The 17,059-nt window shown below is 30.3% G+C and overlaps 1 protein-coding gene across 1 annotated transcript; it reads right to left on the bottom strand.

The window, feature by feature from the left end:
• Positions 1 to 189: 189 nt before the first annotated feature.
• LOC143068785 (ESF1 homolog) lies at positions 190 to 17,009 on the bottom strand. The gene is made up of 15 exons (XM_076243084.1): positions 16,954 to 17,009; positions 13,315 to 13,690; positions 12,512 to 12,592; positions 11,820 to 11,915; positions 10,961 to 11,133; positions 10,104 to 10,230; positions 9,301 to 9,460; positions 8,762 to 8,873; positions 7,867 to 8,023; positions 7,125 to 7,286; positions 6,282 to 6,445; positions 5,387 to 5,504; positions 4,675 to 4,736; positions 3,861 to 4,019; positions 190 to 490 (listed from the first exon to the last, which is right to left on the bottom strand). Exons 2-15 carry the CDS (start codon positions 13,676 to 13,678, stop codon positions 200 to 202), a joined length of 2,226 nt encoding a protein of 741 aa, XP_076099199.1. The 5' UTR covers positions 13,679 to 13,690; positions 16,954 to 17,009; the 3' UTR covers positions 190 to 199.
• Between the last annotated feature and the right edge of the window lie 50 nt (positions 17,010 to 17,059).

The raw sequence follows: 17,059 nt of genomic DNA, 5'->3' as shown, positions 1-17,059 counted from the left end.
AAATTTGTTGTGTGGAGTATATAAATAATGTAAATAGATCAGAGCCCTAGAAAGGCAAGATTTTAAGTCACTTATCTTTATGAACTGGTATTTGTAATGTAATATTTATAAAATTATTCTGTATGCAGCAAAATTGATTTACCTTCTTTTCTAGAGAAAATAAAAAAAAATTATAAAATGATAAAATAGTTGTTTATAATTATTTTTTATTTTTAAAATCCTTTGTTTTCATTTTCACAGATTCTACCAGTTTCTGTAAAGAAGTGTCTTTTGTCTGGGTTGTATCATCATTCACTTTAACAGTTTTGTTTTTGATCACATTTTCATCTACTTGTGAAGATTTTCTTTTATTATCTGTCTTTCTAAATATCTGTTTGGCATCAATGATATCTTTCATTCCTTTTGTTTTTTTATACTCTGGTGCAGATGGGTCAACATTATACATATGTGAAGTATATAGAGCTTCAAATCTTGGATCTTTTGTATCAATCTGAAAATATAAATAAAAATACTATTAAGACATTTCCAATGAGAATATACTATTTGATGGTATAAATATTTGTATAATGTTAATTGAGATAATAATACCTGAATTATCAAAGTCTCTATACAAGGTTAAAGAAAATTTATTTTGTCTTGAACATTGCAACTTGTGGTTCAGGTGTACCCACTAAAAATCAACAAAAATTGTTATCTCAAGAAGAATAACGATCCTCAGTAATCTTAGTAAATTTATTCAAAACTTTTTTACTAGATTCTGGGCAATTTAGAGCTTGCATATATATGGCATGGACAGTAACATTTGTCCATTGGTTGCATAGTATATTTGAACCATTCAATGTCTTCCCTGATTTTATGTATATTCCATATCACATTTCGATAATAGAAAATAGAAAATAGAAATTTAAAGTACCATATCCAAAGCTAAAATTTAATGATTTTTTCTTCTTGCAATTATTTTCTTAGATAATTGAATCAATCAATAATTTTAGAAATAAGAGTAAGACATTTCTAATAAATATTTATATTAATATCTTATGCAAAATGTTTATTAAATATATCCATGATATCTGTTTCATCTGATGTCAAAAAGTAAGAACTTGGTGCTAGATATATCAAATTTTAGGTTATTGCTCAGCAACAACTAAACAAAACTTTCCTAAAATTTCCAATAAGTTTCTTAAATTACATCAATATTCATTTTCTTAAATCATAAATTTATAATTTCTTCTTGGGCTTTCATTGACAGATATTAGTTTGAAATTCATTTTTTAAATATGAGGTTAAAAAGAAAACAAATAATTCTGTTAACATTGATAAATTTCAAATGCAATTATATTTCAAATTCTGATTTTTCAGTGCAAAATATCTAATCAGTTCAAGTGAGGGAAGCTTTTAAAATCAAAACTTTTATCCTGATTCATCTTGTAGACTAAATCTTTTGTATGATAAACTCCAAGTAAAAAGATAAGTGTAAGTCATGCTATATATTTGACCGGGAAACAACATCAAATTGAATGGCATATTGCAATAATTATTAAAAGGCTCAAAATTTCCTTAAGGCGGTACCCAACACTTTCACTAAAATTAATTTGGCTTGTTTAATTTTCATAAAATTTCAAAAAAAGTATTAACTTTGACCATTTGACAAAAATATAAAAGTTTTAAAAAATTTGAACCAACCAATTTATCAGAAAAATTACACTGGTTATATAGCAGTTTGACAAACACTATTTTTGATCATTGAGAAGTTTAATATTCCCATAACAACACAATGTAATTAAAACTTTAGCTGATTTTACAGAGTTATCTCCCTGTAGTGTTAGGTACCACCTTAAAAAGTTTAACTTTTAAAGTTTAAACACTATACAATTACAATTGATTAAGTCATTACTATAAGGTTTAAGCTTGGTGTAATAGGTGTGTTGAAATAAAAAAAAATTGCAGCAAACAAAATTTCAATTATCTGATTATGGTGAAATTTTTACCTCTTATTTGACCCAAATTCTTATACATATATTTGATTGACAGCATCTTAAAAAGTCCAAAAGATACAATTAAAATGTATAAATTTTATAATGTATCTGCATTTTGTATGTATTTTATACTAGACACCATTATTTACCCACCAGACCTGACCTAAAATGACTGACTGTCATTTATCAATTATGGACTTTTGAGGAGGTCAATACGTTATATATGGACCTTTTTAGATTATATTGACTGAGGACAAAGTCTGAGTGTCAATATAACCTAACAGGTCCATATATAACGTATTGACTGAGTGAAAGTCCTTAATTTCTATATTACATATGTAAATAATGTATTAGGAAAATGACGTTCAATGTTCTTTCTGTGTATTTTTTTAAATGTAATCATTTTTTTTTTAAACTTCATAGTTTGTTGAATTAGCATTCTTATATTCTTATCGTCTTCATTTAACAAGGGTTGAGATCTCACAAAATAAGTTTAACCCTGCTGCATTTATATGTATGTTCCACTTCAGGAACCTCTAGCCTTTGTTTGTCTTATGTGTTTTTTTTAATTATGTTTTTCATAGTTAGTGTGACATTCATTTTGCTAAACTAGTATACATTATGGTTAAGGGGCCAGATAAAGCCTGCCTCTGGGTGTGGGATTTTTTCTCTGTTTTGAACACCCATTGGTGGCCTTGGGGTGTTTTATGCTCTTTATTTGGGGTTGTCATCTCATTGAAATATTCCCTTTTTCATTCTCAACTCTTATTTACTTGGCAAAAATGAATAATTTGCAGTGCAGTATGTTAGACCACTAAAAATCTTCAGAAAAATATCATAATGATCTCAGATTTAACATTCTGTTTGCTGAATTTGTATCCAAATTTTTATATATTGTAATAGAAACTATGAAAATTTATTTTTGAACTTAAGGTGGTACCTAACACTACAGGGAGATAACTCTGTAAAATCAGCTTAACGTTTGAATTATGTAGTGTTGTTAAGGGAATATTAAGCTCATCAATGATAAAAATTAGTGTTTGTCAAACTGCTATATAACCAGTGTATATTTTCTGATAAATTGGTTGGTTCAAATTTTTTGAAATTTTTATATTTTTGTCAAAGGATCAAAGAAAATACTTAGTTAAAATTTTATGAAAATTAAACGAGCAAAATTAATTTTAGTTAAGGTGTTGGGTACCACCTTAAACAGGTGTTGGGTACCACCTTAAACAACTTATAACCTAAAACACATGCAATATTATGAACCAATAATATACCTCTTTACACACAATCTGACCTTACATTTGAATTACTGTTGATTCATTTTTTTCGTGGATATTCGATTTCAAAAGTTTTGTTTTTTGTGTACTTTTTAATATGTAGTTTCCCAAGATATCAATGAAAATTGGTACCCAACGAATAGTTATGAATCTGCAGAAATTGAAAATGAAGAATTTGTATTGGAAAACTGAAGGGGAGATAATTCAGATTACTTGGTTATATAGTCTCATGGGTTTTCGTGCTATTAAGAAAGCATTGTGACATCACAATTTCCATTAAAAAAACATGCATAATACGAAAACATATGATATGACCATACTTAAATTTATCTATTTGGTTATGTAGAAATAAGTTTATACAGTGACACATTATTATCAATTTTTCTGACAGCAATTTATCAAAGTTATCTGCTTACGTTTATATGTAAACATTCTAGTATCAATTTCCTTTCTATCCACATTAAATTTTTCTCCATGTATAATTCATTGAATATAAAAAAAATTGCACAGCATATTGATTGGAAACAAGCTTGTTGACTTCTAATTTTTCATATTTCTTAATAAAATCAATATATACTACCTGAAATCTTAAATTATCTACCTTAAACTCATCTTCATCGTCTTTCTTGCTTTCAAGCTTTCCCTTTTGCAACTTCTTCTTCTTTTTCTTTGAATCATTTTGTACAAGCTTTTTCAGACTGAAATGTTTTTTGTCATCTTCATCATTATCTTCATCCATCATCAAGAGAGATAACTCTGCCTGAAACATAAATTTTCAACAATATCATACATTTCTTTACCTTAAAACTTGTACTTCTACACTATGTATGTGTATCTCCAGATTTTTTACAGAACCGAAGTTTATAACAACATTTTTTGTCGAAATTTGACAAAAAAAGAATAGGACCTTCCTGATTAGGTATTAAAACTGCAATTTATTTTTGCAAATCGTTAAAGCAATTTTGATTGATTTTAAAACAAAGAAACACTGACAGAGTGATTACAATAAGACACTTTTTTGTAGTCAACTAAAGCATAAAAGATCAAATCTAAATAAAAATTTTGATACTGTCTTATTTTCAAAAGTTTATGTACATGTTGGAGTTTAGTATGGCGTTCATTATCACTGAACTAGTATATATATTTGTTTAGGGGCCAGCTGAAGGACGCCTCCGGGTGCGGGAATTTCTCACTGCATTGAAGACCTGTTGATGACCTTCTGCTGTTGTCTCTTCTATGGTCGGGTTGTTGTCTCTTTGACACGTTTCCCATTTCCATTCTAAATTTTATGTAAATACATACGTTATAATGATTTCCAACATTCAAAATTATTGAAAATTATGAGATTATTTTTATCATGACCTAACGGTAAGCAGAATTTTCATCTCAATACAAACAAAACATTAATATCTCACCTTTTGTTTTTCCTTCAACTCTTTTTCCTCCTGAGATTCTTTTCCTTTGAATTTCTTTTTTCCTAGATTGTATAAACAACTAAGAGTATGAGATGAAATATCAATGTCACATGTAACTCAGAAAATGTAATGTACAGCTTTTATTTTAGTGGAGCCAATTAGAAAAAGAGAACTTTGTTATTGACTTCATTCTTCACATATTTCTTACATCACAGTGTTTCCCTTAGATTTTTGCTATTGTCTTAATTCTTGTTTCAACTTTTTCAGGGATTATAGCCCATTTTAAGCATCTTAACTGAGAATGTTTTTTCTCAGTCCAATAGATTAAGAAAGTAATCATGTCATAAGCCAAGGTTATTATATCAGGGCTTTATACAGCTAAATACATGGGGTGGATTTTTCTAAAAAAAAAAAAAAGAATTTTAAATTGCAGTACCAAAACTTGTAATTTTTTGGCATATTTGTCCTTATGTATAATTGTCTCATGTATTAATGTAAGGTATCTCTCTCAGATATCAATTCTCACAAAATTATGATATTAAATCAAAATAATAAGTATATCACAATTAAAAGCATATCTCCTGTTAAATTGTTAAATGCAATCTCTGAAACAAAATGATGAAGCAATAATCCAGTTATACTTCTTGAAACATTGACGAAAATTGGAAACAAGGAAAAATTCTTTTGTTACAATTAAAGATCAGAATTTTACCTTTGCTTTTCTTTTTCAGTTTAGGATTATCTTCATCATCACTGTGTTGAAAGAATGGATCTGATTTAAGATCTTCTGGTACATCATCATCACTGAAAGCCTCTCCACCAGACTGAGACTGGAATAAGGGAGATAAATCAACAATATATTTCATTATGTTGTACTCATTTTTTTCAATTTTCCTCAATATTTGGCAATACCCTCTGTCTATTAAACGTTTTGACCAGTTACCAATATGTATCTCAATATTTTGAGAAAAAAAATATATCTTACACTTCTGAATTTATTTTCCAAATTAACGTTATTTGCATATTTTTACAATTACCTTTGTATTTCCACATGTATTATAATGATAAAACATACATCATTTACTTTCATTCTTAAACTCATTTAAGCTATTTATTATTTGACCCCTGGAGAAATAAACTCATTATAGATACCAGGATTAAAATTTAGTATCTGCGCCAGACTCACTTTCATCTACAAAAGACTCATCAAAGTTTAAATGGCCATCTAAAGTACAAAGTTGAAGAGCATTGAGGACCATGTCACATTAGAAATTTAGCTCAAAAGAAAATTTCTAAATTTGAAAGATAAAAAATTGACAGCTATGGCCTATAACTATTACATAGTGCCTTTCTGTAATCAGGATGTCTGAACATTTGTACTTGTCCATTTTGTAATAACTTTTAAAGACAGAGTGCCAGAGTTTCATATTAAACTTTGAAGATAATGGAGTGTTAGCCTTTGATAAATGTTAAGGTCCTCACTGTGAATCTAAGAGAAATAACAATAATGCTGCACTGTTTGTTCTTTTACACTTGGTTTGACAAGTGCACGTTGTGATTTTGAATCATGAATCCATAAACAGTATCTTCTCCTGTTTTTCACATACCTCAGAATCCTCTTCTTCTACAACTTTTGATTTGTCTTGTTTCTTTCTATCATCTCTCTTTGTTTGTTTCTTTTCTTTTTTCTTTTCCAAGTATTTATCCCATACAGTCATGCCTTTTTCTTTTTCCTTCTTTTTTATCATTTTCTCTGCAGATTCTTTTAATCCTATAATCAACATTTTCCATAAAAATCAGTTGAGCCCTTATTATTTTTATATGCATGTAATGTTATACCCAGTTGCTGTGAAATATCAGCAAATCTCTATAAAGGTTGCTAGAATCAGATAATGTGGATTCATTAATTTTGGTTGGATACCAATTTCGTGGATTCATTATTTTTCGTTTGATACCAATTTCGTGGATTCATTATTTTTGGTTGGATACCAATTTCGTGGATTCATTATTTTTCGTTTGATACCAATTTTGTGGATTTCCTGAGTACAAGTGAATCACAAAATTAAAGGTTCAACGAATGACATATTTCTCATATATATATATATATATATATGATAGTACAGGGACCTCAGTAAAACCACAAAATTAAATATCCACGCACATGTTAGTTTTCCTTAATCAATGAAAATTGGTACCCACGAAAACAAACAAATCTACAGTATGTCATAAAATTATTTTGCACTAATTGAATATAAACCAATGATACTATAATTTGTTTGAATTCTTGACACACTTTTCTGGTTAGACAGCCAAACATATAAATAATGTCTGAAAAGATCAAAACAAAAAAGGCCTAAAGAGAACTGTCAAAACAGTTTAACTATGCTAGAGGGAGTTGACACTTTGTTACAGAATATTTGCAAAATAAACCTTGTAGTTATTCTTGTTACCTGGTTCCCAAGTTATCTCCATTTCTACATCTCTTTTTTTCTTCTTTTCCTCTGATTCCTTTATACTCTGTACTAAACTTTTATATTTGTTGATCTGTTGTTCTTCATCATCTGAATCACTCTCTTCATCTCCAAAATCTAGGTTTCCTAAAGGTCCAGCAGCTGTCAATTAATAAAACATTGAATAGAAAAACTATGAATGCATATCAATACCTGTCCTATCATATCAATACCTCCCCTATCATATCAATACCTCCCCTATCATATCAATACCTCCTATCAATACCTCCCCTATCATATCAATACCTCCCCTATCAATCATCTGAATTAATCAAGAGATGGGCTGGTTACATGTACTACATCTTATATGGTGTTACCTTTATCAAATATAGGTTTGAACACAGTATGATAAGTCATTGAGGACATATCCTGATTTAATTATCAGCAAAAAAAATTAGAATGAATAAAACAATAGTCAGAGACATTTATTTTTCATATATGCATGGTATTATATCTTTCTCATGAAGATTCTTACATTTATTGAAATATGAATAACTTTCTGCTCACTTCTTTTAGCTGGTATTGAATGTGTGTGTACTAGCTAGCAGGTGAAAGCATTTCTTCACATTGGTATAAAAGACACATAACCCCTAAGAACTGTTGCACATTCATTTTTGAATATTAATTGAAATTTTTACATCTTTACATTTTACATTTCTAGATTATCCCCTAAGCTAATTACCTTTGTCATCATCTTCATCTTCAGAACTAGATGCTAAATAAGCTTTAAAATCTTCTTCCTTCACTTCACCTTTTCCTTTCTTTGTTCTCTTTCCTATGCTAGGATTCATTGTGACCTTCAATCGGTCCTGGTCTGTCTCATCCCATGTTAAATCAACCTTTAAATATGGAAATAATTTTAACACTACATAAATTTTGTAAATACTAGCAACAACTGATGGCATCCAAACCTGATATTGTCTATTCATTCTCATTAACTTTCATAGCAAGTATGTCAACTGCATATCTAAATGTGTTGATTTTCTATAGGTTTGTGAGAAAACTTTGTCAAAACTACAAAATTATATATCCATAAAAATTGAAACCAATGAAAATAATTGAATCGACATTCAACAGTATAATCCAAATATGGGTGATACATATAGGCCGAGTTCACTTGAAACTCTCTAGTCCACTTCAGAGTTTCAAAGAGTATCACGTTAACGCACTCCAGTTGCTATTCGGAACAACTCTAAGTAACTCTAGGGTAAGGCCCTGACTAAGCATAAACAAAAAAAAAAATCTGATTAGTTTAACGTCATTCAAGGGTTTCTCGAGTTTAACCCTGGCTCAGTGAGAGTTGGAACTGGGGTAAGAGGGGTTAACTCGATAGGTACGAGTAAACTTGGATTGTAAAACTGACAATCCTTGTCAATGAATATTGGAGTTTTGTGCAACCGCATGAGCGGGGTTCGAGCTCACAACCTCAGTGTTGACTGGCTAGTTACTACAGTAGTAACTACCTAGACCACTTGGCCATCAAGGCCCCCCTTATTATAGTGAACAATGGCAAAAAGCTTGGCAAATTTTAGATATAACCTAATTCTTACAAGACTGATAATTAACTCTATACATACCTTAGACTGGCATAAAGCTGTTGTAAAGTATAATGAAGGTGTATACGAGGTCGGTGGTTCTGTACACACTGTTTTAGGTTCATGGTCAAAGGTCATATCCTCTGGAATAAACCTGTCAATGACAAGTAAGTCGATCAAGTTGCAGTGGTTTTTCAGATGTCCAAACTTAACTTTATTTTCATTTTTGAAATTAAAATAAAGTTATCTTCTTAAGTAAACATTATTTAAAACACCCACCATATTTATTCTTTTACTCAATCGCCACAAATTTAAACCTAAAAAGCATTTTCTCCAAAAACTTGTGATACACAAATTGAGAAAAAGTAGAAGTAAAAAGTATGATTTTTTTTTATAAATTATCATGATTATGGAGACATAAAAAGTTGATTAAGATTAAGAAACAGCACATTTTTTTTTAATGTCTATGGCTTGGAAGTTGATAATAAGATGAAATAAAGACCTTGATGCAAGATTAAAACTGTCCCCTATCAGAAAAATTCCTAATAGAAAATTAGTAAATTAACAAAATGTTGGTTTACCTTAAATCTAGTTTATTTGAACTACTTTCATATTCCATATTATCACATTCTTCATAGATCTTATTGGCTGTTTCTTGTGAATCACATTCTACTACAGCGTAATAGTACTTCAGTCTGTTTAACTGGTATCTCCTTAGCTTCTCTGTATGAAAACCTCCACCTTAAAACATTATTAAAAAAACTTTTCACAATTGAACGATTTCAAAGGTATAAATCATATCCACATCGTACAGGTATTGTCAGTTCACATACCTTTTCGCATTTTATTGTGTCATACTAATTATCATCTCACAACAGCAATTTCTGATTTATCAATCAACTAGAGAATTGATATTTTATAAAATAATTGGAAGATAATTTTTTACACTATTGAATATGTAGTTCTATTTGTAGGTGATTTTTTAGAACATTAAATATCTATGCGAGGGATTTGTCATACTTTTGCTAGCAACAGAATTTAATCATGTCAGTCAAATGAAACAGGTTTTAGACTACAGCAATTTTAAGTATACTGTCTAGACATCCATGTATTGTTAAAGACTGCATATTTTTTTTTGTTGATCTGTATTGTTGGGATTGTTTCTGATGGTATTATACCATACATTATCCTTATTCATTGTTGTAGGTTTGTATACTTTTATATGGTAGGCTAGTTCTTAAAATTAGTAATTCAATATGTCCATCATGTCCATTTGCATTGTTTTTTAAGGTACAACACTTGTAGATTTTTTCTTTTTTTTTTTGTTGAATTTGTCTTTCCTAAGCATTGAATTCTACCACTAATTCATATTCATTTCACCTACCCTCTTCGTCATCTTGATCATCTTGATCATTACTGTCTTGATTTGCAAGAGGTGTCTCCGTTAATTCCATTGGTCCTTTTAATGCCTCCATTTCCATACGCTTTATTCCAAACTCTGAAGGGTACACCTATAATCATGAAACAAATGCATTTTCAAAAATATCTAACCTTAAAATGAAATTTGTAAATGAATTTAGGACAGATTTACAGTTGTGTAATTTTTTTATCATAATTATCCTTGTGAAAAATATTTAAATTTGATAAATAAATCATAGTTTATATTTGTGTCCATATTGGTTGAATGTCTCCAAAAAATCAGATCAATTTATATGAGACCATTTAAAATATAAAGTTAATATATAGAAGTTTAAATCAATGAATGGTAATTAGTTAATATTTGTTCTCAAACTCTTATTAAGAAAATCTAAACAATTGTAAACTGAGACCTCAATTTATTTGATATATAAACATCTATTGCCTGTCTTGTTCATCATTTTTATTGATTTCCTATTTTGGTGTAACAAACGAAAAGAAAAACAAAACATGTCTGGTTGTATTTTTACAAATTACTATAGTAAATAGGGAATTTACAGTTTCTTGAATGTCATTTTAAATCATTAATTTAATAAAATGCTTCATTCTTTTTTAATCACAGCCATATATATTCAACTCTATATTGTGTCAAACCTGATTACTCAACACAATATCAGAAATTGTAAATTGGTCATATGCATTAACAGGCTTTGAATTGGGGAACAGTTTAGGTTGGTGAAGCTTGCGCAGAGGGCAGAGGCTTTCATGTCTTTTCAAAATTAATATACTACAACCCTTCAATTCCATCTATCATAAAGTATATACCTTTACATATTTTATAAGACCTCCTGTAGGTTTAAATGACTGCAACAATACAAATAAATCTTGTGCTTTGACTCTATCCCAGTCTAAGTTACAGACAGCTAATCTATTGGTTATCTCTGGTGCTTCTACTGCATCTTTGTCTAAGTCTGCTATATTTATTACTAAGTTGTCGTCTGCAAATAAAAAAGTTGTTCCTTCAAAAGCCTGTTGCCAAGAAAAATTTATACCTAATAACAAGTCATCCATACATACCCTATAATCATGATAATAAGAATTATTGGTTTAAAAGTAAAACATTGGGTCATTGTCCTAAAGCCAGAATTTGAGTGTGTTATATTCTGGTTATATTTTTATATATTGTACAGACGCCCAGTATTCCCATGTACCCCGCAACGAGTTACTTGGTAGAAAAAAATTATGCTATATGGCACAAATTATTCAGCAAATTCTTGTAATTGATAACCAGCACTGCTGTCATTAGGGAATTGTGATTAAGTAACTAGGGAACAGAACATTAATTCTAGTAGATCATACATAATCATGATAATGACAACAATGAAGATGCTTGGTGAACTTTAATAGTGCAGGGATACAGGAGGTCCCCTCTATCTGTTAAATGACGTCATAAAGGAGTGCATAATTGATAAACTTTTCAGGTGACAGACATAAAGGAGTGCATAATTGATAAACTTTTCAGGTGACAGACACAACTGGAATATGGTCTATTGTTAGGTAACATTTCATTCATGGTTTATATTGGGTGTTAATGATTTTCTGTAACTGTTGCCTAGCAGGAAAGAGGTGCACTGCCAGTGGCAGTTATTGATCATTCTAAATATATTGAGAGTTGTAGACAAACCATTATCAAACTCTTCCTCATCACTCTCTTCTTCTTCTTCTGAGGAAGTTTCTACATTTCCTTCTCCTCTAGCTAAGTCAGGACCACTTCCCAATCCTGGAAAAAAAAGTCATATAAAAAAATTATCTATCAGTATCAAAGATGGCTTACCACTTATTAGTGCGTAAATTGATACAATTTTAAAGTGTTATTAAATTCTTCACAGTGAGATGATTTAATATTGTTTCTTAGTCAATAGAAAACTGTATCACTTCATCACATTTTCATTTATCTGTTTATATATTAAATATAAATTTGAATGTTTTGATTTAAATACAGCATTGTACAAGGCTGCCTATTTAACATGGAAATGAAATATAATAACTTGAGAAAAATTGTATCCCATATATGATAACAAATTGAGGAATCTTTGTATTTGTAATTAGATTTTAAAATTAAAATAAGACAAATCATAACATTTTATAGTTCATCAAACATGAAAACCTTTTTTGTAATGTCACAATTGTAAAATCATAGGAAAGCTTTATAATTATATGTCAATATGAAATCTTTAATGAATAATGACTAATAAAAAACAATGATTGAGAATATCATTAAGATAAATCAGCTGAAAATTAGAAAAAGGAATTTATAGTCATGCACTACTAAATGTTTTGGTTCAATGAAACTTTTCTGAAATCCACATTATGTACCTGATTCATCTGACTCTGATTCCTCTTCCTTGTCTTCATCTTCTTCATCTTCTGGGGATTCTTCTGGTTCATCATGGACATCTGAAAATGCAAATATTTTCAAATTAGCAATAGTACATCTATTTTTCATTGAAAAGTATATAAATACATCTCTAGCAATATAGTACATGTACCGTACTATAGAAAAGTACCAAATGCAAATATAACAGTACAACCAAATGCAGGAAATCAATATCGGCATTACTCCTGCTATATTGGTCATTTCCTCAGTAAAAGCTTGTAACTATGTGTGATTCTTTCTGAAATACCTCTTTGTTATTGTACTTGTGACGCACACAGTTTTCTAAACTAGAGTGTGATAACTTTTAATAACCTATAAGTATCTAGTGTATTGTGAATCACTCAATATCTTATCTGATTAAAATCTGATTTTTCACTCTGCTTCATTTGATTTTTCTTGCTGAAAAAGTGGAAGTATGATTTTAATCAGATTGTCATTACAAACAAATTAGTTTCATGGACAGAAAAAGTACTGTTATATTTATTATACATATTATATAGCTTTTGAGCTCTGCAATATTTACCAAAAAAGTAGCAAAGATATAAACACAAATAAAATTTGTAAAGCACATAACACATAACAACATATGTTAAATTACATATGTCTTGTATAGCATGTATAGTTTCAGAGGAGTTCATCATAAAAATCCGACTTTAATGTAATTGTAAAGAGCAGCAGACCTCATTTTAATACATCATGTACATTGTATGTTTATTTTTTAGTCACACTGTGCATTATTAACCTGAAGATTGTTGTAATGTGTTTTTTAACTTCTGCTTTTGTGATGACTTCTTAGGTATTTCATTTGATTCATCACCATTAACTACTTCATCATCCTCATCCTCCTCCTCTTTTCCCTCTTCATCATCATCATCATCCTCATCACTGTCTGATATGTCATAATACTTCTTGAAGTTTTCATCTGTTGTTGTCTGGACAGGTCGTCCACGTTTATCAACAGAGTATTTCAACTTGAATTTTTTATCACTAAACATGTCTTTAAATCTTTTATCGATTTTGACTTTCTTTTCCTTTCTTGGCATTCTTCTGAATTTTGGATCATTTTTTATCTGTGAAAATCTGCTATCTTTATTTATTTCATCCATCTTGTTTTAATTCTGAAAGAAAAGAGTAAAGAGTCTTAAATACCAAATAACAAAGTTGTGTCCAAGGCTATCTAAAGCTCAAGTGACTTCATTATTTTCTTAAACTTTTATCATTATTTATAGACTCAAGACTTGCATGACTATTTAGAGCTTCATACATGAGAGAGCTCATAAATGTTAGAAAGGTCCATTTGGGTCTTTACCACTAAGGTTACACTGTATGTCAATATGACCATGATGACTGAAGATAAAACTTTGCTAGTATTTGTATCTATTAATGATTACTTGTGAATTGTAAAACCTTATAAGAGAGCATAAGATTTCACGCCAAAATTAGGTCTCAAAGATTCCAAAAAATCCAGACAGAAAAAATGGCTGCAGCATTATGACTCTTAGGAAGGTGTTGCAGAAAAGTATACAATAGCCTTTCTAGACATAGTAACTATTTGGACTAGGTTTCTACTACATGTACATGTATTATCTGACAATGAATTTGCATTGTTTTACCTAGTTGGAGATTACTCTGACGTCAAACACCTGTTTTGCCAGACAATCTGGGGTTGTGTGCCGTCAGAGCTTGTCCCAGATCAAGAAGTGGATATTTGCCCATCCAAAATGGATGTCCAGCTTCGATGTTTCTGAAGCCTACTATCAGTATTAATACCTTTCAGGCCTCAATGTGTTCATTTTTAGTTTATGTCTTCATTTATTCATTCCATCTACCTACCAACCTTTATTTTGTAATATTTGGACATATTTCACAGTGATCCATTGTTTGAGGCTGCAAAGTCTTTCTTAAGGGCATACAATACAGTTTTTAACCCATATTGAATTATTTTTGACAATTTGCATATAGGCTATTTTTTGCCTTTAAAATACCGGCAAGTTCATTATTCTTCCATGAACAGGTCTCCCACAAGGATCAGTTATAGCTCCACTTCTTTTTAATATCTTTATCAAAGACATTTTTGCTAACCTATCATGTAAAAAGTGTAAATTTGCTGATGATGGTACTGTATGGATAAATGGAAAGAACTTGAATGACATGGAGAAACAGGTACAAAAGGATCTTAACATAATCCAGGATTGGACCAAAAAATGGAGAATTAATTTGAGTATTGAGAAAACAGAATATTGTATCTTTTCAAGGAATGGTCCAATAAAGAAAATGAATTTACAACTAGAAGGTAAATTGTTAAAATATAACTGTAATCCAAAAATATTAGGAGTCACGTTAGATGAAAAACTATCATTTCTCAAACACATCGAAAATGTGGAACAAAAGGCATATAAAGCAATTAGCCTACTTAGAATGATCAAAGGAGTTGCAAAAGTTTCTACAAAAATTCTACTTCAAATTTACCAAAGTATTGTCCTTTCCACCTTAGAATATGCAAGTAGTGTTTGGCAGACCTGTGAAACCAATATAACAGACAAACTGAACAAAATTCAACGAAAGGGATTAGCTATATGCCTTAATGTTACCCCAACATCAAGTGTAGAGACTTTGGAAGTAGTTTCTGGAATCCTACCAATACATCTGCGTAGAGAAGAAATTGCAACTCGTACACTTGCAAAAATTAATTCATATGATATCTCCATTCCAATAAAACAAATCCTGGATGATTGGAAAACAATTGACATCCCTGAAAAATATGTATCTCCAGTGGGAAAAATGATTCTTCAGGCAGAAGACATGAAGGTATGTACAGGTGTTGATGTAAATGGTATAGAAGCAGAATTTCAGTTTAATGGGATACAAAGATATAAATCTCCTCCAGATTATTGGAAAAACCTTGGAAATTCCAAATCAAGATCAACAGACCAAAAAAATGTTGGAAAACTCATAATAATGGAAAAACTAAGTCATCTTCCAGCAAATTCATGTATAGCATTTACTGATGGGTCCTGTCTTGGTAGTCCTGGCCCTGTAGGAGCAGGTGCTGTCATCTTTCCATCAAATAATCAACCACAAATTGAAATTAGTAAAGCTGTATCCAAGAAAGGATCAATACTACTCGGAGAACTGATCGCCATTAAACTTGTTGTTGACCACTTTTTAATATCAGAAAACAGACAAAACACAGACTCAATTACACTTTTTTCAGATAGTCAGACCTCAATTGGAATTTTAACTTTAAACTGGAAATCAGAGAATTACATCAAAGTCATAAGAGAAATTAAGAAAAACATGAAAGTATTAAAGATGAATGGAATTCCATTAAATTTCGAATGGACACCTGGTCATGCTGATATCCAAGGAAATGACATTGCTGATTCACTGGCCAAAAAAGGAGCTAAAGAAGCTGAAAAAATAGAAGAACCATCAGAAGTAACCAGGCAGGATATAAAACGTGCAGCAAGAGAAAGTGTTTTAAGAAAATGGCAGAACCAATGGGAATCAAGTCAACGTGGCAGAAATTATTACAACTATCATCAAAAAGTCTGTCAGAAAATACCAAAAGATTTACCATCCAAATGGTCGTTTTCAATTATTACTAGTTTGAGAACAGGTTATTGTGATCTAAATGATTATAAATCCAAAATTATACCATCATCAGACAAAAACTGTTCCTGTGGAGAGCCAGAAACTGTAGAACACTACCTTTTACATTGTTCTAACTATGAGGAGGCTAGAGAGAGGATGAGAACATCTATTTACTTTATTACAGGAAATATACACTTGGATTTAGACATCTTATTAGGAATCGATGAAGAAGACATTAATAGAGACAATCGAAATGAGATATTGTGCCATCTGGAAAATTATTTAACGGAGTCTGGTAGATTCAAAAACACTATAAAGCAAAAAACACTATAAATCTATATCAAAATTAAGTCAAAATTTTTTAAGCAGCAGCCACAATTTCAATTAAGTACATAAGTGAACATTACATATGTGAAGAAACTACAAAAGAGGAAACGTACACAAGTGTTTACAGTGTCATTTGGGACACTTACTAAAGACTAAAGACTGGCTGTGTAAAATGTCCAATAAGTGACCCATTAGTACATGGGTTCACTTGACACCTTTGGTGTCAAACACTTTCCTAATTAACACCAATTACCTTAGCTTTAGGTCATAAATAGTTTGTGAGTCTTAGTCTATCTCAAAAATGTTTGAAAAAAACAAATGAGTTACTTCCTATGAATAGTTATGAATGCAAGTGTTTACTCAGAAGTGCGGTAGAGATTATGTTTGTCTGAAGCCTCAGTTTTATCTTTTGTCAGACCATGAATAAACACTGTATATATACAGATACAAGAAGACATACAATAAATATTTTACAGTTTCTTCTTTCACGTGGTATGTGTTAATTTAAACCGGAAGTAATGTTCGGAATTTATTTGTTTACTTCCGGTTTTGTAGGAAACAGCTGT

This window comes from Mytilus galloprovincialis, chromosome 3, assembly GCF_965363235.1.
Source record: "Mytilus galloprovincialis chromosome 3, xbMytGall1.hap1.1, whole genome shotgun sequence".
Taxonomy (NCBI): Eukaryota; Metazoa; Mollusca; class Bivalvia; order Mytilida; family Mytilidae; genus Mytilus; species Mytilus galloprovincialis.
Note: the sequence above shows the minus strand (reverse complement) of the source record. Positions and strands in the feature narration are given on the sequence as shown.

Excerpts from the sequence above, each read along its gene's own strand:
- LOC143068785 (XM_076243084.1), bottom strand. The coding sequence starts at position 13,678 with ATGGATGAAATAAATAAAGATAGCAGATTTTCACAGATAAAAAATGAT. Across the intron at positions 11,916-12,511 it reads ATCAGAGTCAGATGAATCAG|GATTGGGAAGTGGTCCTGAC; the intron begins GTACATAATGTG and ends TTTTTTTTCCAG. Across the intron at positions 7,287-7,866 it reads AGATGAAGATGATGACAAAG|CTGCTGGACCTTTAGGAAAC; the intron begins GTAATTAGCTTA and ends ATTAATTGACAG.